The following is a 25,206-nucleotide window of genomic DNA, read 5'->3' as shown; positions in this document are numbered from 1 at the left end:
CAGTCCTTTCATAATTTTATACATTTCTATAAGATCCCCTCTCATCCTTCTAAACTCCAGTAGGGGTGGGGGTGGGGGGAAGGGGACAATGGGGGCAGGAGAGAGTGGGGGTGGGAGGAGGAGGGGGAGAGTGGGGGTGGGGGGAGGAGGGGGAGAGTGGGGGTGGGGGGAGTGGGTTGGGGGAGTGTGGGGATGGGGGAGCAGGGGGAGAGTGGGGGTAGGGGGAGGAGGGGGAGAGTGTGGGTGGGGGTCGGGGGTCGGGGAGAGTGGGGAGGGGGGAGGGGAGGGTGGGGGGGTGGGGGAGGAGGGGGCAGTGGGGGTGGGGGGAACAGTGGGGGTGGGGGAAGGGGGACAGTGGGGGGCAGGAGAGGGTGGGGGTGGGGAGGAGGGGAGAGTGAGGGTGGGGGGAGGGGAGGGAGGTGGGAGTCAGGAGAGAGGGAGGGGGGAATAGGGGTGGGAAGGGGGAAATGGGGGTGGAGGCAGGGCTGGGGGAGCGGGTCAGTGGGGGGAGGAGGGGGGGATAAGGGGGATTGAGTGGGGGGGGGGGGGTTGAGGGTGCTACACCAATACAGGAGAGGCTTTGAGTCCAAGGCTCACTCAATAACACCCTCTCCCCTTCCCTGTTCCCCTTCTACGAGGAATGGGCCCAACAGGTCCACTTGGTCTAGTTTATTATAATTAGATTTTAGATTTAGAGATACAGCGCAGAAACAGGCCCTTCGGCCCACCGGGTCCGCGCCGCCCAGCGATCCTCGCACATTAACACTATCCTACACCCATTAGGGACAATTTTTACATTTGCCCAGCCAATTAACCTACATACCTGTACGTCTTTGGAGTGTGGGAGGAAACCGAATATCTCGGAGAAAACCCACGCAGGTCCCGGGGAGAACGTACAAACTCCATACAGTACAGCCCCCGTAGTCAGGATCGAACCTGAGTCTCCAGCGCTACATTCGCTGTAAGGCAGCAACTCTACCGCTGCGCCACCGTGCAATTTAAAACAATAAATGTGTACATGAGGCCGCAACTATTTTAAATCTATATTAATGATTTGGATGATGGAATTAGAAGTAACACCAGCGAGTTTGCAGATGACACAAAGCTGGGTGGCAGTGTGAACTGCGAAGAGGATGTTCGGAGGTTGCAGGGTGACTTGGACAGGTTTCACCCAGGGAGTTGTGAATTTGTGGAATTCTCTGCCACAGAAGGCAGTGGAGGCCAATTGAGTCCTTGAATTTAAAAGAGGGTTAGATAGAGCTCTAGGGGCTAGCGGAATCAAGGGATATGGGGAGAAGGGAGGCACAGGTTACTGATTGTGGATGATCAGACATGATCACAATGAATAGCTCAAAGGGCCAAATGGCCTCCTCCTGCACCTATTTTTCTTTGCTACTAAATTATTCTAGTGTAAAATGTCTTGCGTGAGTGGAGTAAAGATGGCACGATATTCTCCAGGAGTTGCCATGAACAAAGACTGATGGTTCACTGCTTTCATCTCATTCCTCCTTGATTACAAAGCAAACATTAATGATTGATGAGGCTCCGAAATCTGAACTGGCATTTATTAGCCATTTCATTGAAGTTGGTCATTAAGTAAGAAGTTACCTAGTGATGATGTCACCATCTCCTTTATTGACTTTAAGGTAAAGAAACAGCTATCTTTCAGTAAACAGATCAATTAAATCATTGAATGTTTAAAATTAATTTGAAAATTCAAACAAAAATTACATTCTTCTCAGTATTCCTCTTTACGACTCAATCTTTTATCTAAACAGCTTTAAAAAGATCGTATAATAGAAAGTGTCGGAAGGAACTGCAGATGCTGGTTTACACCGAAAATAGACACAAAATGCTGGAGTAACTTAGCGGGTCATACAGCATCACTGGAGTGAAGGAACGGGTGACGTTTCGGGTCGAGACCCTTCTTCAGACTCTGAAGAACAGAGACGTCAACCTGAGACGTCACCCATTCCTTCTCTCCAGTGATGCTGCCTGTCCCGCTGAGCCACTCCAGCGTCTATCTTTAGTATAATAAAAAACAACTTCTCCGGTTTCCTCCCACACTCCAAAGACGTACAGGTTTGTAGGTTAATTGGCTTGGTAGAATTGTAAATTGTCTCTAGTATGTGTAGGATAGCGTTAGTGTGCGGGGATCAATGATCGGCTTGGACTTGGTGGGCCGAAGGGCCTGTTTCCGGGCTGTATCTCTAAACTATACTAAACTAAATGAAGTTTGGGAGAAGTAACTACAGAATAAGATGAGGAAAGGATTATTAACTATGATAGGTCAAAAGTAACCCTGGATGATGAGAGAAATTGGGGCTCTGTCAAGAAAAAAGAGACATGGGTGAGGTATAGGCAGCTGGGGTCTTTGGTCTTTTGGCCCACAATGTCTGTGCCGAACATGATGCCAAGATAAACTAATCTTACACCCCAGCGGTAGAAACATTGACTTCTCTAACTTCAAGTAGTCTCTGCTTTCCCTCTCTATCCCCTCCCGCTTCCCAGTTCTCCCACCAGTCTTCCTGAATCCGACTACATTCTATCTTTGTCCCGCCCCCTCCCCTGACATCAGTCTGAAGAAGGGTCTCGACCGGAAACGTCACCCATTCCTTCTCTCCAGAGATGCTGCCTGTCCTTCTGAGTTACTCCAGCATTTTGTGTCTACCTTCAATTTTAACCAGCATCTACAGTTTTATTCCTAATTGCATGCACATGATCCATTACCCTCCATTCCCTGCAAATCCATTTGCTTGTCTAAAAGCCTCTTAAACTCCACTGTCGTATCTGCTCAAATGTATCCGTGGAGGAGTAAAGGGGATTGAGGAGCATATTTAAGAAATAAATCTGGAGGGCCGAAAGGGGGCATGAGATAGCTCCGGCAGATAAGATGAAGGAGAATACAGAGACATTAAGAGAAAACGGTTACTTGAGAGGGGATAGAACCCCTGGGAAGCCAAGGTGGTCATCTACATGTGGAGCCACAGGAGATGGGCAATGAATATTTCTCCTCTATTTTTATTGAGGAGAAACACATAAAGACTTGGAAGCTTGGGAAACTTAATGGAGGTGTCTCAAGGGCAGTCCGCATTATAATCGAGAAGATGCTGGACACCTGCGACTTATGAAGGTAAATAACTATCTAGCTGGTGGCCTCTGCTGGCAACGACTTTGGGAGCTCCAACCACGGGAGACTGTGGACTTAACATCGTGGAGCTTGCGGTCCCTGGTTAGGGACCGGCTTCGGGAGCACCAGGCCGCAGGAACTTCGACCGCCCCTTCGCGGGAGCCTCGATCACCCCAACGTGAGGCTTCGATCGCCAGCTGCGGGAGCTTCCATCGCCCCGACCACGGGAAAATAACGAGGGAAGAAGATTAGACTTTATTTCCTTCCATCACAGTGAGGAAATTGGGGGATCCACTGTGGTGGATGTTTGTGTTAACTTTTATGTAGTTGTGTGTCTTGTTGCTTTTTTCAGTATGGCTGTTTGGTAATCGAGTTTCAAAGTACCTTAATTGATATACGTGACAATAAACAGACCTTTTGAACTATCCCAGGCCTGATCAGATATATTCAAGGATACTGTGGGAAGCTAGAGAAGAGATTGCAGGAGTCCTAGCTGAGATATATCAATCACCGTTCGACATAGGTGAGGTGCTGCTGGATGGCTGGAGGGTTACTAATGTTATGCCTCTATTTAAGAGGGACTGCAAAGAAAAACCTTGGAACAATAGACCAGTAGGCCTAACACCTGTGATAGGAAAGTCACTGGAGAGGATTCTGAGGGATAAGATTTACATGCATCTTGAAAGATAGGGGTAGTAACGTGGTTTTGCGCATTGGAGATTGAATCTCACAAATTTGATTGAGTTTTTTGAAGAAGTAACCAAGAAGGTTGATGAGGGCAGGGCCCTAGAGATGGTCTGTTTATGTTAACTTTTGATAAGAAGGTGTTTTTTAGCCGGGAGGCCTGTGACTAGGGTGTGCTTCTGGGATCAGTTCTGGGCCCATTGCTGTTTGTCATCTTTATCAATAACTTGGATGGGAATGTAAAAGGCATGATTAGTTGGTTTGCAGATGACACTAAAATAGGTGGTGTCATAGACATCATGACACCATCATGAAGATGTTTATCAAGAATTACAGTAGGATCTTGATCAGCTGGGTAAGTGGGCTGAGGAATGACTAACAGTGATTAATTCAGATGTCTTAGCCAATGAATTAGAAACATAGAAATAGAAACATCAAAAATAGGTGCAGGAGTAGGCCATTCGGCCCATCGAGCCAGCACCGCCATTCAATATGATCATGGCTGATCATCCAAAATCAGTACCCTGTTCCTGCCTTTCCCCATATCCCTTGATTCTCTTAGGCCTAAGAGCTAAAGCTAACTCTCTCTTGAAAACATCCAGTGAATTGGCCTCCACTGTCAATTCTGGGATGATTCTGGGGGATAAGATATCCATGCATTTTGAAAGATGGGTAGAGCAGCATCGTTTTGTGCATTGGAGATCGAGTCTCACAAATCTGGTTGAGTTTTTTGATGAGGGCAGGGCTTCTCCAATTTTGGGAAGTCAAACCAGAGCAGGACCTTCATTGTGCATGGTAGGATCCTGGGTAATGTCGAGCAGAGAGATGTAGACTCTAAGATTTGAGAACAGTTTCTGAAAGAAGCTTCACAGGCAGGTAGGTAGTGAAGAAGGCTTTTGGTTTACAGGGCTTCATCAGTCAGGGATTTGAGTGAAGAAGTTAGGACATTGTATTGCAGTTGTTCCAGACATTTTTGAGGTCATACGTGAATAGGGTGGCACGGTGACTCAGCGGTAGAGTTGCTGCCTTACAGCGAATTCAGCGCCGGAGACCCGGGTTCAATCCTGACTACGAGTGCTGTCTGTACGGAGTTTGTACGTTCTCCCCGTGACCTGCGTGGGTTTTCTCAGAGACCTTTGGTTTCCTCCCAGACTCCAAAGACGTACAGGTACGTAATTGGCTTGGTAAATGTAACAATTGTCCCTAGTGGGTGTAGGATACTGTTAATGTGCGGGGATCGCTGGTCGGTGCGGACCCAGTGGGCCGAAAGGGCCTGTTGCCGCGTTGTATCTCTAAACTAAACTAAACTAAACTAAACTAAACTATTCTGTTTAGTTTTGGTCACCCTGCCATGGGGAAGATGGCACAAAGCTGGATATAGCACCGAGAAGATTTATGAGGATGGTGTCAGCACTTGCCTGAACAATAGGGGGAGGTTGGGTCGAGGTGTTTATTCTTTAGAATGCAGGAGGCTGAGGGGTGATATTATATTTGTGTCAAATCATGAGGAGAATTGATTGGGTGAGGGAGGTGAATCAAGAACTAGAGGGCGTAGGTATGAGATGAGGGGAAAGATTTAACAGGAACCTGGGTGGGCAATCTTTTCAAACACTGGGTGGTGGAATATGGAACGAGCTGCCAGAGGATGTAGTTGAGGCAGGTACAAATAATAACATTTGAATGGGTGATCAGTGGTCGACATGGAGTCGGCGGGCTGAAGGGCCTGTTTCCATGCAGTATCTCTAAATTTAACTAAACTAAATTCAAAAGACATTTGGACAGGTACATGGATAGGGTTTTAGAGGAATATTGGCCGGATGCAATCAAATGGGACTAACTTCGATAGGCCATGTTTGTCGGCATGGATGAGTTGGGCCGAATGGCCTGTTTCCATGCTGTACGACTACCACTCTAAGAAAGGGCAGCTTTTTATAAGCCTGCTGTATTTAGAGATGTGTGGTACATTGATGGGGAAACAAGAGCTATCATGGGATGAGTGTAGGAGAGCACTCGGTGTGGGGGGTGAACAGCTTGTTTCCTTGCTCTATGTCTGGAGTACGGGCTCCTGACCGTGGGAGAAGACGGCAGGGGAAGGGAAAAGACATTGTGGCTTTCCATCACAGTGAGGAGAGGACTGGAGGAGACTCACTGTGATGGATGTTTCTTTGATGGATGTTTCTTTTTTTGTGTGTTTTTGGGGGTTGTGTAATTTGCCTATTTTAATGCTTTATTATGTAATCTGCCTATTTTAATGCTTTTATTGTTGGACTGTGGGTGACTGAATTTCGTCCAATTTGGATGACAAATAAAGCTATCTTGAATCTTGAATCTTGAATCTTGATCTTAATCTGTTCTGATGTAAGACATAGTTAGAAAATATGCGTTTTTCTGTCATGTTTATTTTCACAATTTTTATGATTTGATTGTTTACTGTCAATGGTGAAAAGTTTGTTATTGTGAAATCAAGATTTTCAACGAGTGTAAAAAACATGTAGACAGAAAAACACAAAATCAAACCTTCTTTCGATAATTTTGTGTGAGGTTATTGCACAGACCATATTTGTTCTGATAATTAAGATAAACATTAGACTTAGATCCAAACTTGGTGGTCTGGTGACAAAAGATCGAGATGTTTGCAATCTAACTTTTAATCTTTAGAACAAGTAAACTAATAGAAACATAGAAACATAGAAAATAGGTGCAGGAGGAGGCCATTTGACCCTTCGAGCCAGCACCGCCATTCATTGTGATCATGGCTGATCATCCACAATCAGTAACCTGTGCCTGCCTTCTCCCCATATCTCTTGATTCCACTAGCCCCTACAGATCTATCTAACTCTCTTTTAAATTCATCCAGTAAATTGGCCTCCATTGCCTTCTATGGCAGAGAATTCCACAAATTCACAACTCTCTGGGTGAAAAAGTTTTTTCTCACCTCAGTTTTAAATGGCCTCCCCTTTATTCTTAGACTGTGGTCCCTGGTTCTAGACGCTCCCAACATCGGGAACATTTTTCCTGCATCTAGCTTGTCCAGTCCTATTATAATTGTATACATTTCGATAAGATCCCCTCTCATCCTTCGAAATTCCAGTGAATACAAGTCCAGTCTTTCCAAATTTTCCAAATTTTCCTCATATGACAGTCCCGCAATCCCGGGGATTAACCTCGTGAACCTATGCTGCACTGCCTCAATAGCAAAGATGTCCTTCCTAAAATTAGGCCTAACTACCTTTGTGTTTATGATAGAAAAGGTAGGAATGACAAGCAAAGGTGTGATTTATCAGCAATGTGGTCTTACATTCAAATGGAGAATGGATCTGGTAGATCTGGTCACAATAGTGCTTTGATTTGGACACATTGGTGAGTGGGTATGTCATTGTTAAAGATCTGTAATTCTGCACCTTCCTTGCAGGACATCTCACGCCAAATCAAAATCGGATGTGGCTGATACAGCTGCTCAAAAAGCTCAGGATGAGGCACAGCTTGCCAGGATCACTGCCAAAGAGTTCTCACCATCCACACAGCAACCAGGCAACGGTCAGTATAACGATGACGCTGAATTAGCTGCCGCCATCAGTCTGGATAATGAGGCTGACACAATTTGGTTCAACCAATGTAACTTTAGCAGTAAAACCGCCTGTTCTGTAACTTAATGATAAATATATGGTATGCTATTGCAGGTTAGGAGAAGCCTGCTTTAGCACTTTATCATTGCATTTTATAATAACATTACGCTCGGCAGAGGAGGTAATACTCATTTTGCATTTAAGATGTTCCTACTCTGAAAAGAAGCCCTCAACCAGATGAACTCTGGTTATTCTTGTTGAGGATTGCAGATCTTTTCGAAATGTGCAAAATAAGTCGGCACGGAGATGTAGCTGTAGAGCTACTGCCTTACACGCCGGAGACCCGGGTTCGATCCCGACTACGGGTGCTGTCTGTAGGGAGTTTGTACGTTCTCCCCGTGACCTGCGTGGGTTTTCTCCGAGATCTTCGCTTTCCTCACACACTCCAAAGACGTACAGGTTTGTAGGTTAATTGGCTTGGTGTAAATGTAAATTACGCTTAGTGTGTGAATGGTAGTGTTAATGTGCGGGGATCGCTGGTCGGCGCGGACTCGGTGGGCCGAAGGGCCTGTTTCCGCGCTGTATCTCTAAACTAAACTAAAAAAAATTAATGAGTTTCAGCTACACTTCTTTGGTGGCATTTACTTTCCCATGTCAGGACTTTCAAATCCTATTCAGAAAGTTGAGATAAGAGTTTAGTTTAGTGAGGGACTGCTAGACTGTCAGTGATGCCATCTTTCAGATGAAATGTTAAGGCAAGGCCTCACCTGCTCTCAGATGGAGAAAGATACTGCCATGGCACTTTTGAATGAAGACCAGGTGAGTTATCAGGTCAGTGTCCTGGTCAATATTTACACCTTAATCCGTATCAGAAAAGCAAATTGACACTAAACGCTGGAGTAACTCAGCAGGACAGGAGATTTCTGGAGAGAAGGAATTTGTGACATTTGGGGTCATTCCTTCTCTCCAGAGAAGCTGCCTGTCCCGCTGAGTTACTCCAGCATTTTGTGGTTATCTTCAGTGTTAACCAGTATCTGCAGTTCCTTCCTACAAGTCAGAAAAGCAGATTATCTTGTTGTTATCATATTGCTATTTATGGCACATTATTGTGTACATATATTTTTTACACTATAGTGTTTAACATGCACTTTTCTGGCTGCAAGAAGTTTTAGAGTATCCCATCAAGGATGTGAAAGATGTCACACAAACGCAACAAAAAGGTAACAACAAAATGGTCCCGTTTTTTACCTTTTGAATGTTTTATGTTGTTGTCACTTACATGTAGTGAGGTCAGCCTTTGGAGAAGTGATTGTTTGTTGGTAGAATGTTATCAACTATGCTGGGCGAGTTGAAGACATAAGTAATGAGGATATGGTTCGGATATATTGAACATTGCCGAGATCAATTGAACATTGACGAGACGTAAACCGTTCAGAGAAGATTTACGAGGATGTTGCCAGGACTACAGGGAACTACAGGGCTACAGGGAGAGGTTGAGTAGGCTGGGTGCCTACTGAGCGCAGGAGGATGAGGGGTGTATAAAATCATGAGAGGAAAAGATCAGGTAGATGCACAGAGTCTCCTGCCCAGAGTAGGTGAATCGAGGATCAGAGGACATCGGTTTAAGGTGAAGGGGAAAAGATGTTATCTGAGGGATAACATATTCACACAAATGGTGGTGGGTGTATGGAACGAACTGCCAGAGGAGATGGCTGTGGCAGGGACTATCCCAACGTTTAAGAAACGGTTAGACAGGCACATGGATAGGACAGGTTTGGAGGGATATGGGCCAAACGTGTAACTGAGACATGTTGGACGGTATGGGCAAGGTGGGCTGAAGGGCCTGTTTCCAGGCTGTATCTATGACTCTATGAATACTGTACACAGTGTTGGCCTCCTTATCTAAGGGAAGTTGCATAGGTATCACTCTATGACTCTATGAATACTGTACACGATACTGGCCTCCTTATCTAAGGGAAGTTGCATGCATTAGGAGCATTGCAGAGGAGGTTTGTTCCATTAATTTCTGGAAGGGTGTGTTGGCTTTGATGAAAACGTAGACAGTCTAGTCTTGTCTCCACTGGAGATTCCGAGGGAGCCATAACTTGATGAAACATGCAAGAATCTGAGGGGTCACTTTTTAAAATAAGGCAGAGAGAAGGCAAAATATTTTGTATGAGGGCTGTGAGTCTTTGGAACTTTTTTTTTTCAAAGAGCAGCAGAAGCAAAGTGGCCACATTTCTATTTCTGAAGTTGAGCTCGACACGGTAGATACTTGATAAGGAAGAAGACAAAGGATGATGATGTGTGGAGTTGAGATGACAATCAAATCAGCCATGGCGGCATGGTGGCGCAACGGTAGAATTGCTGCCTTACAGCGAATGCAGCGCCGGAGACCCGGGTTCGATCCCGACTACGGGTGCTGTCTGTACGGAGTTTGTACGTTCTCCCCGTGACCTGCATGGGTTTTCTCCGAGATCTTCGGTTTCCTCCCACACTCCAAAGACGTACAGGTTTGTAGTCTTTAGTTTGTTGTTTGTATTGGCTTGGTAAATGTAAAAATTGTCCCTAGTGGGTATAGGATGATGTTAATATGTGGGGATCGCTGGTCGGCGCAGGCCCGGTGGGCTGAAGGGCCTGTTTCCGCGCTGTATCTCTAAACTAAACTAAAACACTCAGTGGTCGATTCCTGCTCCCAATGCATGTGTTTACATTATAAAATGTGAATGTGAAAACAACACATGAAGGAGAGTCAGGCAGCTGCTGGAAATGATGAAATATAATTGATGTTCCAGTCTGATGACACCTCTGCCTAGTGCCTCCAGGACTTCTAGGTTTTTGATTTTAGTAAAAGTAGTCTATTACTTTTTCACAACTAATCGAGTTAAATCATAATTAAGCACCTTATCCAACTCACGTTATTTTACCTTATTTGAATCCTTGAACAAGGACAGCAAATCACAGCCTCAGAATTAAAGGACATTCCTTCGGGAAGGAGATGGGGAGGGATTTCTTCAGTCAGAGGGTGGCGAATCTGTGGAATTCTTTGCCACAGAAAGCTGTGGAGGCCAAGTCAATGGGATATTTTTAAGGCAGAGATGGATAGATTCTTGATGGTGTCAGGGGTTATGGGGAGAAGGCAGGAGAATGGGGTTAGGAGGGAGAGATAGATCGATGGGTTGAATGGCCTGATTCTGCTCCTATCAATTATGACCTTGTGACTTATGAATCATAATATTTACTTTTTTAATCAAATTCTCAGTCTTTTTCTTGTCCCTGCTGCTGCTGCTGCTGCTGCTGCTGCTGCTGCTGCTGCTGCTGCTGCTGCTGCTGCTGCTGCTGCTGCTGCTGCTGCTGCTGCTGCTGCTGCTGCTGCTGCTGCTGCTGCTGCTGCTGCTGCTGCTGCTGCTGCTGCTGCTGCTGCTGCTGCTGCTGCTGCTGCTGCTGCTGCTGCTGCTGTTTCATTTCTGTCAGTTTTACCACCTCTGTTCTTGTCATCCCTTTCTTTCCTCGTTTTCTTATTCTTTTTTTCTCAAAGCGACTCTGAATTATTCTATTAAGTAATTAATAAATAATACCAAGGTAGATGGCTCCGCACAGCCCTGATAATCCAGGCCACTATTTTTAGTTTGCTTCCTTTAAAACTTTCTGATTAGCTGTACATTCCCCATTGTATTTCAGTTCATCATGAAAAGCAATATTTCAATATTTCAATTATTAGGGGATAGCACTAAATTTGATGCCTCACAGCGCCAGAAACCCGAGTTCGATCCTGACTACCTGTGCTGTCTGTACAGAGTCCGTACGTTCTCCCCCGTGACCTGCGTGGGTTTTCTCCGGGTGCTCCGGTTTCCTCCCACACTCCAAAGATGTGCAGGCTTGTAGGTTAATTGGTTGGGACCCATCTCCAGATCAGAAGAAGGGTTCCAACCCAAAACATCAGACTGAAGAAGGGTCTCGACCCGAAACATCACCCATTCCTTCTCTCCAGAGATGCTGCCTGACCTGCTGAGTTACTCCAGCATTTTGTGAATAAATACCTTCGATTTGTACTCTGCAGTTATTTTCTTACACTATTTCTTTTTTTAGGTGCCAGAAACCTTAAAACTAAATTCATGAAAATTAATAATTCAACACTTATAAATTAATATGTTCAATTTCATTACAGCCACATGCATTAGCTAAGAATTATATCTATATCATCCACTTTCCAAGTAGTTTTATAAAATTGTAGTTAAAATCCTTACGTCTACAACAATGTCATTGTACACTTTCTTGTGCTACTCTGTACAACCAAAAGAATATAGAATATGAATTATACTGCAGGAATTGAAGAAAAACAGAACACTTTTAATGCAAGTAGAACCTAAATGCTAAAACAAAGCATTTTCCATTGATATAGTCAAACTAAAGTAATAGTTTCACAAACAGATGTATTCCAAACTTTTGTTCAAACTGTGTGCAAATTAGTTCTGCTGTGATATTGTAGTGGCATTTTCCCCAGCCTAAATACAAAACAGTCAATAATCGTTCAGCACACCTAGGGTTGCCAACTATCTCACTCCCAAATAAGGGACAAAAGGTCACCGCCCCATGTGACCTCCCCCAGCCAGCGGCCACGTGCTCCCGCTCCACCAATGGCGGCTGCCCGGGCCGGGAGGCGGGTTGCTACGCAACCTCCGTTAGGCAAACACGCTCGGCCCCATGGGCTGCTATAGGCCGGAACGGTGTAGGCTAACGGAGTGTGTTCGCGGAGCGGGGCTGAGTGCTACGCAACCTCCGTTAGGTGAACACACTCGGCCCCTCTCCCCAAACACACTCTGTTAGCCTACACTGTCCCGGCCTACAGCGGCCCGCGGGCCTAATACTGAACAAGGGCGGTCCCGTCCGGGACAAACCAATTTAGCTCAAAATACGGGATGTCCCGGCTAATACGGGACAGTTGGCAACCGTATCGTCCTGACATATGACTGATAGAAATTGGAAAGTGCCTGGGTATCTGAGTTTAAACTGCAGATCATTTAATTTCTGATCTACTTTTGAATTGAAATGTTTATTGGCAAATAAACTATCTGATACCTGATTACGTTTCTGGTCATTGGTGATCTCCAAGAGAGATGGCAGGGATCTCAACCAACGTAATACCGTTGAATGTCATAGTCCAGTTTAGTTTAGTTTAGTTTAATTTAGAGATACAGCGCAGAAACAAGCCCTTTCGCCTATCGAGTCCGCGCCGACCAGCGATCCCTGCACATTAACACTATCCTACACATATTAGGGATAATTTACCATTTTTACCAAGCCAATTAACCTATAAACCTGCACGTGTTTGGAGTGTGGGAGGAAACCGAAGCTCCCGGGGAAAACCCACGCAGGTCACGGGGAGAACGTACAAACTCCGTACAGGATCGAGCCTGGATCTCTGGCAATGTAAGGCAGCAACTCTACCTCTGTGACACTGTGCGTCTCTGAGTCTCACCATCAGTGGTGAGACTCCCTTTGTTGAAGATTACCATGGCCTGAAAAAATGTGTTACTCTTGAAGAGGAACATTGTATAGGATTTTCACAGGATAAAACTTTTCCAAAAAGGCACTTCATCAGCTGATTCTGCTGCTTCGCAGTTCCAGAGGATTTAATTCTTTATTTATAGTTGTGTGCAGATATTGACAATTTGTTCACATAGATTTGTTCACATAGATTATATTGCTGATTATATGAAAACATTGATAGATGCTTGCAACCTGCCAATGATATAACCCAAGTTTGCAAGCTCGGGACGGATTGTTATTCCGTGCTCCATGGAACATGGAACATAGAACAGTACAGCATAGGGATGGGCCCTTTGGCACACATATGATCCATGTGCCTCTACTCCCTGCACTTTGGTACCTATCTAAAAGCCTCCTAAACACCACTCTTATCTGCTTCCACCACCACCCTTGACAATGAGTTCCAGACCCCCACCACCCTCTGGGTAAAAATACCTGTCCCACACCTTCTCAACATTAAACTTTGCCCCTCTCACCTTGTAGCAATGCTGTGGTGTGTTCACCATCTCTGCCCTGGGAGAAGGGTTCTGACCATCTCCCATCTCTATAACTCTCATTATCTTATATCCTGCTATCATGTCTCCCCTCGACTTCTGACGTTCTATAGAAAACAATCCATCCAACCTCTCCCAGTAGCTGAAACCCTCTAACCTAAGCAGTAAATCTCCTCTCCAGTGGTTCAATGTGCATTATTGTCACGTATGCACTGCGCGGTGAGAATATTTTTGCATAGATCACACATGCATGTCGCCATACTTTGGTGGCATTTTTAAAAAGTCCAAAGTCTGGTCCAGGCACTCAAAGTACTGGAGCGTCACCCGATCCAGGTAAGCCCTAGGCTGATGTTCCCTCATGCTTAATGTTGCCAACTTTCTCACTCCCAAATAAGGGACAAATGGTGACATCACCTGGGCGCCCCACGTGACCTCACCCAGCCAGTGGCCACCTGCTGCTGTTCCACCAATGGCGGCCGGCCAGGCCGGGAGGCGGGTTGCTATGCAACCTCGGTTAGGCGACGCCCGGGCCTACACTGTCCGGGACTACAGCGACCCCTGGGCTACAGTGTCCGGGTCTACAGTGTCCGGGCCTACAGTGTCCGGGCCTACAGTGTCCGGGCCTAGAGTGTCCGGGCCTACAGTGTCTGGGCCTAGAGTGTCCGGGCCCAGAGTGTCCGGGCCTACAGTGTCTGGGCGTACAGTGTCCGGGCCTACAGCGCCGTCCGGGCCTAATACAGGTCACGGGCGGTCCCGTACGGGACAAACCAATTTAGCCTAAAATACGAGATGTCCCCCCTAATACTGTGCTGCCACCTTTGGTGAACTATGAACTTGGACACCAAGATCCATCTGCACATTAATGCTGTTAATGGTCTTGCCATTAACTGTTTGCTCTCTCCTTCCATTTAACCTCCCAAAGTGCAATCACCTTCACACATCCTCAGCTTAAAGTCCATCCACCATTTCTCCTCCAATTTCTGCAGCTGACCTATATCCCACTGTGTCCTCGGACAGCACTCCTCACTGTCGGCAACTCCTCCAATTTTGGTGTCATCAGCAAATGTATTCACCAACCCGTCTACATTCACATCCAGGTCATTTGTATCACACACAGCAGAGGTCCCAGCACAGATCCCTGTGGAACTCCACTGGTCACACACCTCCAGCCAGAACTTCCTTCCACCAGAACCATTCGTTTTCTATTGTATAAGCCGGTTCTGAATCCATACGGCCTAGTCATCGTAAATCCCGTACATCTTCACCTTCTGGATCAGCGTACCATATAAAGGCTTACTAAAATCCACATATACAACATCCACCACACTACCTTCATCAACCCTCTTTATCACTTCCTCAAAAAACTCAATTAAGTTACTGAGACACGACCAGCTGTGTACAAGCCGCGCTGGCTATCCCTAGTCAGCCCATTCTCTTCTAAATGGGAGTAAATCCAATCTAGAAGAATTCTGTCCAATAGTTTCCCTATCAGTGACATGAGACTCACCGGCCTACAGTTCCCTGGATTCCTCTCTACTTCCTTTCTTAAACAAAGGAACAACAATGGCCACTCTCCAGTCCTCTGGGACCTGGCCTGTGACTGAAGAAGAAGCAAAGATCTTCAATAAGGCTCCCGCAATCTCCTCTCTTACCTCCCTCAATAACCATCAGGTCCGGGGGATTTATCCACATTAATGCTCTTCAAGAGCCTCAGCAGCACCATCCTTCTCCATCTCAAACTGCCCTAGCATATTTGTATTCTCCACACTGATCTCCCTGTCCTCCAAGTCCTTCTCCTCAGTGAATACAGATGCAAAGTACTCGTTTAGTTCCTCACTTACATCCTCCAACTCCAAGCAATGATTCCCTCCTTTATCTTTGAGTGTTCCTATCTTCTCCCTGGTCACCCTCATATTTTTAACGTACGTATAAAACCCCAAAGATTTTCTTTAATCAGACACACCAATGACATTTCATGGCCCCTTTTGGCCCTACTAATCGCCCGCTTGCATTCTCTCCCACTTGCTTTATATTCCTCATCAGCCCCGTCTGATGGCACCTTCTTAAACCTGACATACGTTTTCTTCTTCTTCCTGACCAAGTTCACAACCTCCCTTGGTCATCCACAGTCCCCTTACCTTGCTGTCCTTACCTGCTGTTTAAAAGATTTCAATCTAAGGTTTGAATGGTAATTTCACCAGATTTATTGGCATAAATTTCCCATTATGATTGCATGCGTATTACATTTATGGACCCAATTAACCTTCCTCGTGTATAATTTATTTGACGTCACGAGAACGTTAATTAATCATTCTTACACACAGATTGCAGTGGGATTATTAAATTGGGACCAAGAAGTAAACACGACTCCCTCTAATTTTAGTTTGAAGCTGAAATTGATACGGAGAATAACATGAACAATTTATACAAACATTAACACTTTAGAATTCTTTCAAAAATGCCGAGTGTAAACTTAAAAAATAAGCTAACTAAACCTACATCTGAACTCGAGGAGTGACAGACAAACATCATAAATTGAGAATGCTGATGAGCCCCAAAGTGCTGGAGTAACTCAGCGGGTCAGGCAGCATCTCTGGAGAACATGGATAGGTGACATTTCACAGAGTGCTGGAGTAACTCAGCGGGTCAGGCAGCATCTCTGGAGAACATGGATAGGTAACGTTTCACAGAGTGCTGGAGTAACTCAGCGGGTCAGGCAGCATCTCTGGAGAACATGGATAGGTGACGTTTCACAGAGTGCTGGAGTAACTCAGCGGGTCAGGCAGCATCTGCGGAGAACATGAATAGGTGACGTTTCACAGAGTGCTGGGGTAACTCAGTGGGTCAGGCAGCATCTCCAGAGAACATGGATAGGTGACGTTTCACAGAGTGCTGGAGTAACTCAGTGGGTCACGCAGCATCTCTGGAGAACATGGATAGGTGTTCAGGTCAGGGCCCTTCTTCAGACTAAATGTGGGGTGGGGGTGGGGAGGGGGGGTGAAAGAAGAGTGGAGGGGCAGGACAAAGCGTGGATGGTAATAGGTTTAGTTTAGTTTAGAGATACTGCGCGGAAACAGGCCCTTCGGCCCACTGGGTCCGCGCCGACCAGCGATCCCCGCATATTAACACTATCCTACACACACTAGGGACAATTTGTACATTTACCAAGCCAATTAACCTACATACCTGCACGTCTTTGGAGTGTGTGAGGAAACCGAAGATCTCTGAGAAAACCCACGCAGATCACGGGGAGAACGTACAAACTCCGTACAGACAGCGCCCGTAGTCGGGATCGAACCCCAGTGTCCGGCGCTGCAAGTGCTGTAAGGCAGCAACTCGTGAGGGAGGTTTTTGATAGGCTGTTGGTTGGACAAAGGTGTGAGACAAAAGGATTGAAGAGTTGTGAATTATGACGCCAGTTGAGGAGGGAATGTGGGTGGAGGGAAGGGGGAAGGGAGAAAAAGGTGTGTGTCCAGGTGGGGCACAGCGGAGAAAGAGGGGGGTCAAAGAGTCACACAGCATGGAAACAGGCCCTTCAGCCCAACTGACCTGTGCCTACCCAGATGCCCCATCTACATGAGTTCCACCGGTCCGTGTTTGGGCCTTATTCCTCTAAACCGTTCCTATTCATTTACCTGTCCAAGTGTCTTTTAAATGTTGTCATGGTACCTGCCTCAACTTCTTCCTCTGTCAGCTCATTCCCTATACCCACCACCCTCTGCGGGGAAAAAAGTAGTCCCTCAGGTGACACGGTGGCGCAGCAGTAGAGTTGCCGCCTTACAGCGAATGCAGCACCGGAGGACCGGGTTCAATCCCGACTACAGGTGCTGTCCGTACGGAGTTTGTACGTTCTCCCCGTGACCAGCGTGGGTTTTCTCCGAGATCTTCGGTTTCCTCCCACACTCCAAAGACGTTCAGGCTTATATGTTAATTGGCTGGGCAAATGTAAAAATTGTCCCTAGTGTGTGTAGGATAGTGTTAATGTGCGGGAATCGCACATATTGACAATATCTATGGCTTTGCCCTCATCAACCTTTGGTCACTTAAAAAAAAACAATCAGTTTCACAAAACACCATCTCTCACACAGAAAACCATGCTGATTACCCCTACCCAGCCCCTGACTATCCAAATGCAGATATATCTAATCCCTCAGAATACTCTCCAGTAACATGCCTACCACAGATGTTAGGCTCACTGGTCTATAGTTCCCAGGCTTTTCCTGGCAGCCCTTGTTAAGTAAAGGCACAACATTAGCCATCCTCCAGTCTTCCGGCACCTCAACTGCATTGAATGATGATTCACAGATCACAGCCAGGGCTCCTGCAATTTCTTCTCTAGCTTCCCACGATGCCCTAGTAGACATCTCATCAGGCCTGGGGGTCTATCTACCTGTATCTGCTTTAGGACATTCAGCACCTCCTCAACGTAATACAGACTGTCCTCAAGACACTTCCATGAACTGTTCCCAAGTCTCCCAGTCTTCTCATCTTCCTCTAGTAAAACCAGAGGATAAATATTCATTGAGGGTTTTGCTCATGTCCTGTAGCTCCGCGTTGGTTTCTGAGGGGCCCTGTTCTCATAGTCATCCTCTCTCCCTTAACAAACTTGTGCAATCTATTTCGATTTCCCTTGATATTATTTCCCCTCCTGATTTCCTGCTTAAGGCTGCTCCTCCGTTCACAAAACTCTTCCAGGGATACACTTGATCCCAGCTGCCTATCCCTGCTCTTTTTCCTGACCAAGGCCTCTATTTCGCTCATCATCCTTGTTCCTTTACACCCACCTACTGTGTCCTTCATTCTAACAGGAACATGCATGCCCTAAACTCCTGTTATAACACCTTTAAAAGCAGCCATTTTCTTTTGCCCACAAACAACCAGATCCAATCAAAGTTCCTGTGTAGGAAGGAACTGCAGATACTGGTTAAACTGAAGATAGACACAAAAAGCTGGAGTAACTCAGTGGGTCGGACAGCATCTCTGAAGAAAAGGAATCGATGACGTTTTGGGTCAAGACCCTTCCTCAGACTGAGAGTCAGGGGTAAGGGAAACGAGAGATATAAACGGAGATGTAGAGAGATATAGACCAAATGAATGAAAGATATGCAAAAAAGTAATGATGATAAAGGAAACAGGCCATTGTTAGCTGTGGGCTAGGTGAAAACGAGTTACAGACAATGAGACTCAACAAGATGACTATGAAGCTAGTACAACAACTTGAGTGGGGGAGGGGAGTGACGGAGAGAGACGGGATGCAAGGGTTACTTGAAATTAGAGAAATCAATATCGATACCGCTGGGTTGTAAGCTGCCCAAGCGAAATATGAGACACTGTTCCTCCAATTTGCATTTGGATGCCCACAGCTAACAATGCTGTCTGACCTGCTGAGTTACTCCATCTTTTTGTTTCTAACTAAAAAAATAGTTAGGTTGCATTTATGAAAACCAGAAAGAGTTAATGTTGTTTGAAGACAGGGCAGCACAAATATTTATGGTAGGATTGTCACACACTCAAGATGTAGCCATCCTGTGGTCAAATGGGTTAAAAGGGTCAATTAGAGGGTGATAACACAATCAACGAAACACAGCACTGCAGCCTACAGGGGGAGCCGGCGACCGGGCGCGGTGCGGCCAATCACAACACCTGCAGACCGTGGTGAAAACGCAAGGCCCGACGAACCATGAGACCGAGGCCAGCAGGGCGTAGCCGCTAAGCCCACCCACGCCTGGAGGACCCGGCGGACTGCGGACTGGAAGTGGAGCCCACCGAGCCATCGCTGCTCGTCCCCCGAAGACCAGAGACCAGGAGGATGGAACCGGCAACGAGGACGGATGCGGCGGGAGAGGGGCGAGGCCGGTAGGAGCGGAGAGGGAACCGGTGGACGGGCGAGGAGAGGACGGTGCTTGCTGGTCGGCCAAGGAAGGCAATGGCAGGTGCCACGGCGGCCTGGGCCTTGCCTGAATCAGCACCGCTCAAAACAAATGGAGCACGGACTGGACTTGGAAAATGGCGGCAAAACATGGCGCCTCATGCATGTGGGTTCAGTAGACTACTTCTGCACAATTGCTAATCGGGAGTGTGCTTAGGTATGGCAATACTCTACTGGACTGTTTGTAAGAAAAAAATGTTATTGTGCTTTTGCACTTCACACATGTGATACTAAAGCACCATCGAACGTTCCAATGGAAACTGTACTAATGGAGAACGAACATCACACACTGACAGCAGAAATGGTCAGCTCTGATACAGACAGAAAGAACATGTGATGTGAAGATGAAAATCTTCAACCAGATACGTTAACTCTGTTAGACACAAAATTCTGGAGTAACTCAGCGGGTCAGGCAGCATCTGGGGAGAGAAGGAATGGGTCACAATTCGGGTCGAGACCCTTCTTCAGACTGAAGAACCAGCATCTGCAGTTTTTTCCTCTGTTTATCGTTGCACAGATGTTGATATGTTACCAGCAGTCCAGTTGCTGCTTTTATTTCAGATTTCTTTACATCTGAAGCTATCTGATTTTGAATGAGAAAGGCAGACATTCTGGGACTGAAATGTTGACATCTCCCTGCATTCCAATCAGGCAACATGTGGAATAGTGGCTCAATGCATGGGGATAATTGGCCTTCCTACCAGACCTGCCATTGAAGGCAAGATAGACACAAAATGCTGGAGTAACTCAGCGGGTCAGGCAGCATCTCTGGAGAGGAATGGGTGACATTTCAGGGGTCGAGACCAGAAAAGTTATCAGTCTGAAGAAGGGTCTCGACCCGAAAAGTCACCTATTCCTTCTCAAGAGTCAAGAATGTTTTATTAGTGTATGTCCCAGATAGAACAATGAAATTCTTACTTGCAGCAGCACAACACAATATGTAAACATAGTACACTGTAAACAATATGATAAACGAGAAAAAAAGTTCAATGTGTGTGTATAAACATACTCAAATACACACATGTATACAGATCCTATACACACATACACACACACACACACACACACATATATATATATATATATAGAGAGAGAGAGAGAGAGATATATACTCATACACACGTATACGCATACATACGTACACATAAAAAACACAATGAACAATAATAGTGCAATAATAGTCTATGTAGTTCAGAGCTTAATGGAGGTTGTAGTGTTCAATAGCGTAATGGCTGTAGGGATGAAGCTGTTCCTGAACCTGGACGTTACAGTTTTCAGGCTCCTGTACCTTCTTCCTGATGGCAGGGGTGAAATGAGTGTGTGGCCAGGATGGTGTGGGTCTCTGATGATGCTGGCTGCCTTTTTGAGGCAGTGATTCTGGTAAATCCCTTCGATGGTGGGGAGGTCAGTACACGTTTATAGACACGAAGTGCTGGAGTAGCTCAGGGGGTCAGGCAGCATCTCGGGAGAGAAGGAATGGGTGACGTTTCGGGTCGAGACTCTTCTTGACTGGGCAGTGTTCACATCTTATTGCAGTCGTCTTCGTTCCTGAGCATTCAAGTTGCCGAACCAGGCCGTAATGCAACCAGTCAAAATGCTCTGTACCTGTAGAGGTTCAAGAGAATCCTCTCTGACATACCGAAACTCTAATCTTCTCACAAAGTAGAGGCGTTAATGGACATTCTTGTGCTCAGTGTGCTGGGTCCAGGAAAGATCTCCAGAAATCTCTCCAGCGATGCTGCCTGTCCCGCTGAGTTACTCCAGCATTTTGTGTCTATAAACCAGTTTTGGAATAATATTTACAGCTTTCACTCACAAAACATTTGCAATGTCTCTTTCTTTAGAGAGATTCATAAAATGAGCCAAATGGGCACATCAATTTTAGGCATCCGGTACACTGGTTCAATTATTATCCAGTGCAAATTGATAACATTGGTACCTAGAGGAGGAGTTGTTTAACTGTATGTCAGATTCTAAATGAGCATCACACTGCCCTGTCGTTGTTGCCTGTTTAGCCAGTGTAATGCTCTATATGAACATTATCTAGGCCCATTTATGAATATTTTTTTCCGTTGCAATTAGAGGAACTCAAGAGAGGTATTCAAGAGTCCCACTTAGGCAATTTTTTAGGCGACTACAGGTGACTAGGCTGTTGCCACAAGGTTGCCGGGGTGTGGCCTGTATGGTCATGAGTCGTCTCCAAAGAGTCGTAGCGTTTTTCTGGTCGCCGCTGGATTTTGAAAAGTTTAAAAATGTTCGGCGACTGTGGGTTTGACGCCAATGACCGTAGCTTGACGTCTCCTGACGTGGGCGCTGTCGTAGGTTGTCACCGGGTGACGTAGGTTGTCACCGGGTGACGTAGGTTGTCACCGGGTGACGTAGGTTGTCACCGGGTGACGTAGGTTGTCACCGGTGTGACTTCGGTGAATTCCATTGGCGACTACCTACGTCAACCTACGTCAACCGGCGACAGGTACCGGCGTCACAACCAGAGGCCAAAATGACGTGAATTGTCTTCAGTTGTTGCCAACAGGGTCGTAGCTTGTCGCAGGTAGACGTAGGTTGACTTCAGTTGTTGTAGGTTGTTGCCTGTGTGGTCGTAGGTTGTCGTAGGCGTGGTCGTAGGTGGACGTCGCGACGATTGGGTCGCCAGTTGTCGGTAGCTTGCCGTAGCTTGACGTCGACTAGGTGGTAGGTTGTTGTAGCTTGTCGTAAACATTGTCTTGGGGGGGTCCAGTCGCCGTTTTTTTGCCGACCTGCTACGACTATGACAGTCACCTAAAAAGTTGCCTAAGTGGGACAGGGGCTTTAGATATAGCTCTTAGGGCTAACTGAATCAAGGTATATGGGGAGAAAGCAGGAACCAGGTATTGATTTAGGATGATCAGCTGTGATCATATTGAATGGCGGTGCTAGCTCAAAGGGCCGAATGGCCTACTCCTGCACCTATTTTCTATGTTTCTATGAACTCCTACTGATTCCATTCTGATTGGAGAGTGGAAGTGAGGGGGACATAAAAACATAGAAACAAAGAAAACAGGTGCAGGAGGAGGCCATTTGGCCCTTCGAGCCAGCACTGCCATTCATTGTGATCATGGCTGATCATCCACAATCAGTAACTCGTGCCTGCCTTCTCCCCATACCCCATGATTCCACTAGCCCCATGAGCTCTATCTAACTCTCTTTCAAATCCATCCAGTGATTTGGCCTCCACTGCCTTCTGTGGCAGAGAATTCCACAAATTCACAACTCTCTGGGCGTAAAAGTTTCTTCTCACCTCAGTTTTAAGAGCACACAGAGTTCACCTCAGGGACTTCTGAAATATCCATTCCACGGAATTCCAGAAGATTCAGCAAGGATTGACAGTGAAGCTAGAACCTGTTTGGATCTGTATGGGGAACTGAAAGATCTTTCTGTTCTGTGATCCAGTGTTAATCAGCTGTTCTGTTAGCCAGTGTTAGGTAGCTGTTCTGTTAGCCAGTGTTAGTTAGCTGTTCTGTTAGCCAGTGTTAGTTAGCTGTTCTGTTAGCCAGTGTTAGTTAGCTGTTCTGTTAGCCATTGAGCAAAGTGAAATATCCAAGAGGAGTTGAAAGACTGGAGCGACTAGGCTTGTATACACTGGAATTTAGATGAGAGGAGATCTTATCGAAATGTATAAGATTATTAAGGGGTTGGACACGTTAGAGGCAGGAAACATGTTCCCAATGTTGGGGGAGTCCAGAACAAGAGGCCACAGTTTAAGAATAAGGGGTAGGCCATTTAGAACTGAGATGAGGAAAAACCTTTTCAGTCAGAGAGTTGTGAATCTGTGGAATTCTCTGCCTCAGAAGGCAGTGGAGGCCATTTCTCTGAATGCATTCAAGAGAGAGCTAGATAGAGCTCTTAAGGATAGCGGAGTCAGGGGTTATGGGGAGAAGACAGGAACGGGGTACTGATTGAGAATGATCAGCCATGATCACATTGAATGGCGGTGCTGGCTCGAAGGGCCGAATGGCCTCCTCCTGCGCCTATTGTCTATTGAGAAATGTACAAAATATCACAATGGGAAGGTGACTGTCATGTGACTAAAAGGTTGTGCAGGAAGGAACTGCAGATGCTAGTTTCAATCGAAGAAAGACACAAAATGCTGGAGTAACTCAGCGGGACAGGCAGCATCTCTGGAGAGAAGGAATGGGTGACATTTCGGGTCGAGACCCTTCTTCAGACCTGAAGAAATGTCACCGTTCCTTCTCTCCAGAGATGCCGCCTGAGTTACTCCAGCATTTTGTGTCCAGGAATAACAGGACAGTTCAGTTCAATTCAGCTTAGTTTATTGTCCCATGTAGTGAGGTACAGTGAAAAGCATTTGTTGTGTGGAAAGCTTATAACCCTAGGGTAAGAACATTGAATACTCCAATTTTAGTTAACCTTTCCAACCCCTCCTTATCTTCTTCCCCTCCCCCCGTGCCCCACCTGGGCTTCCACCTATTTCTGCCCTCCACTCACCCCCCCTCCCGCCAATTTCCACCCTCTGGCTTTACAACTAGGGTTGCCAATTAGCCGTATTAACCGGAACATCCCGTATATTGGGATAAATTGGTTTGTCCCACACGGGACCGCCCTTGCCTCGTATTAGGCCCGGGGACGTTGTAGGCCCATACACTAGGCCCATACACAGTAGGCCCGGACACTGTAGGCCAGGACATTGTAGGCCCGGACACTGTAGGCCCGGACACTGTAGGCCAGGACACTGTAGGCCCAGGGGCCGCTGTAGGCCTGGAGGCCCAGGCGCCGCCTAACGGAGAGTGCGTATCAACCCTCCTCCCTGCCCGGGCAGCCACCATTGGTGGAGCGGAAGCACATGGCCGCTGGCTGGGTGAGGTCACGTGGGGCGCGGGGCGGTGACGCCACCTTTTGTCCCTTATTTGGGAGTGAGATAGTTGGCACCACTATTTACAACCCACAACTCTTCAAACTTGTCTCACAACTTCTTTCCTGCCTTTCTTATCTTTGGCCTTTTCCCCCCAAAGTGCTGCCTGTCAGAACGTCTCTCCCTTGCTGTGGTGGTGACCCGTCATCTCACATGCAGATCCTGCCTCTCCCTTTTCCCAGCTTTCTCCACCCCACCACAATCAGTCTGAAGAAGGGTCTTGGCCCGAAACCTCACCCGTCCATGTTCTCCAGGGATGCTGCCTGACCCGCCGAGTTACGCCAACACATTGTGTCCTTTTGTGTATTAACTAGCATCTGGAGTTCTTTGTTTCGACATTCAAGAATAGGATTCCCGTTCAAATAACAAGTCTGGGGATTTTGAAACTTTAAACAGATCTTTTTTAAAAATCTCTGCCATCTACGCTAACGTTGATTATTAGCCAAGAACCTGCACAGATGAACAATTTTTCCTGCCAAGTCCAATGTTTACACAATGAGTAACTTCCAGACTAAGAAGTTGTAAGTCACTTTCCATATCTACTCAAAAGTGAAGTGCCAAGCTGGGCAGAGGGCCTGGGCTCTCTTCAACTTTAAACCAGAACATGGCATCTGATTAGTCTTACAAAATACCAACTCCAACTCCAAAGTAGATTCAGCATTACAATGCTAGAGCACACAGTGAACTCCGGGGAAAAGACAAGTGGGAGCAAGTTTGCAATGCAGGGAGAAAGGCTACAAGCTGCAGTACTGAGATGAAGCAAGAACAAGTGCTTAATGCAAGGTAAGTCAAATAAATAAACATGCTCTTTATCAATGCCCATTAACTGTCCCTAATTAGCCTTTCGAAGACCACAATGGAATTGAGAATGATTCGGTTCTTACTGAAGATGCCACGAGATATTAATTAAAGAGTCAGGCCAATGGTCAATGTATTCAATGCAG

General features: G+C 46.3%; 1 protein-coding gene across 3 annotated transcripts in view; it reads left to right on the top strand.

Annotated features, from left to right (window-relative positions):
- Positions 1-25,206, top strand: part of jph3b (junctophilin 3b) — a 154,230-nt gene that overhangs the window by 112,906 nt on the left and 16,118 nt on the right. Inside the window, exons 3-4 of one of the 3 annotated variants that reach the window (XM_078400869.1) lie at positions 7,227-7,351; positions 8,547-8,600. In XM_078400869.1, coding sequence (XP_078256995.1) covers positions 7,227-7,351; positions 8,547-8,600 — 179 coding nt within the window. Of the gene's footprint in view, positions 1-7,226; positions 7,352-8,543; positions 8,601-25,206 lie in introns of all 3 variants that reach the window. The other 2 variants (XM_078400868.1, XM_078400870.1) reach the window with 2 other exon arrangements.

The sequence above is a fragment of the Rhinoraja longicauda genome, chromosome 6, assembly GCF_053455715.1.
Source record: "Rhinoraja longicauda isolate Sanriku21f chromosome 6, sRhiLon1.1, whole genome shotgun sequence".
NCBI classification, from domain to species: Eukaryota; Metazoa; Chordata; class Chondrichthyes; order Rajiformes; family Arhynchobatidae; genus Rhinoraja; species Rhinoraja longicauda.
Note: the sequence above shows the minus strand (reverse complement) of the source record. Positions and strands in the feature narration are given on the sequence as shown.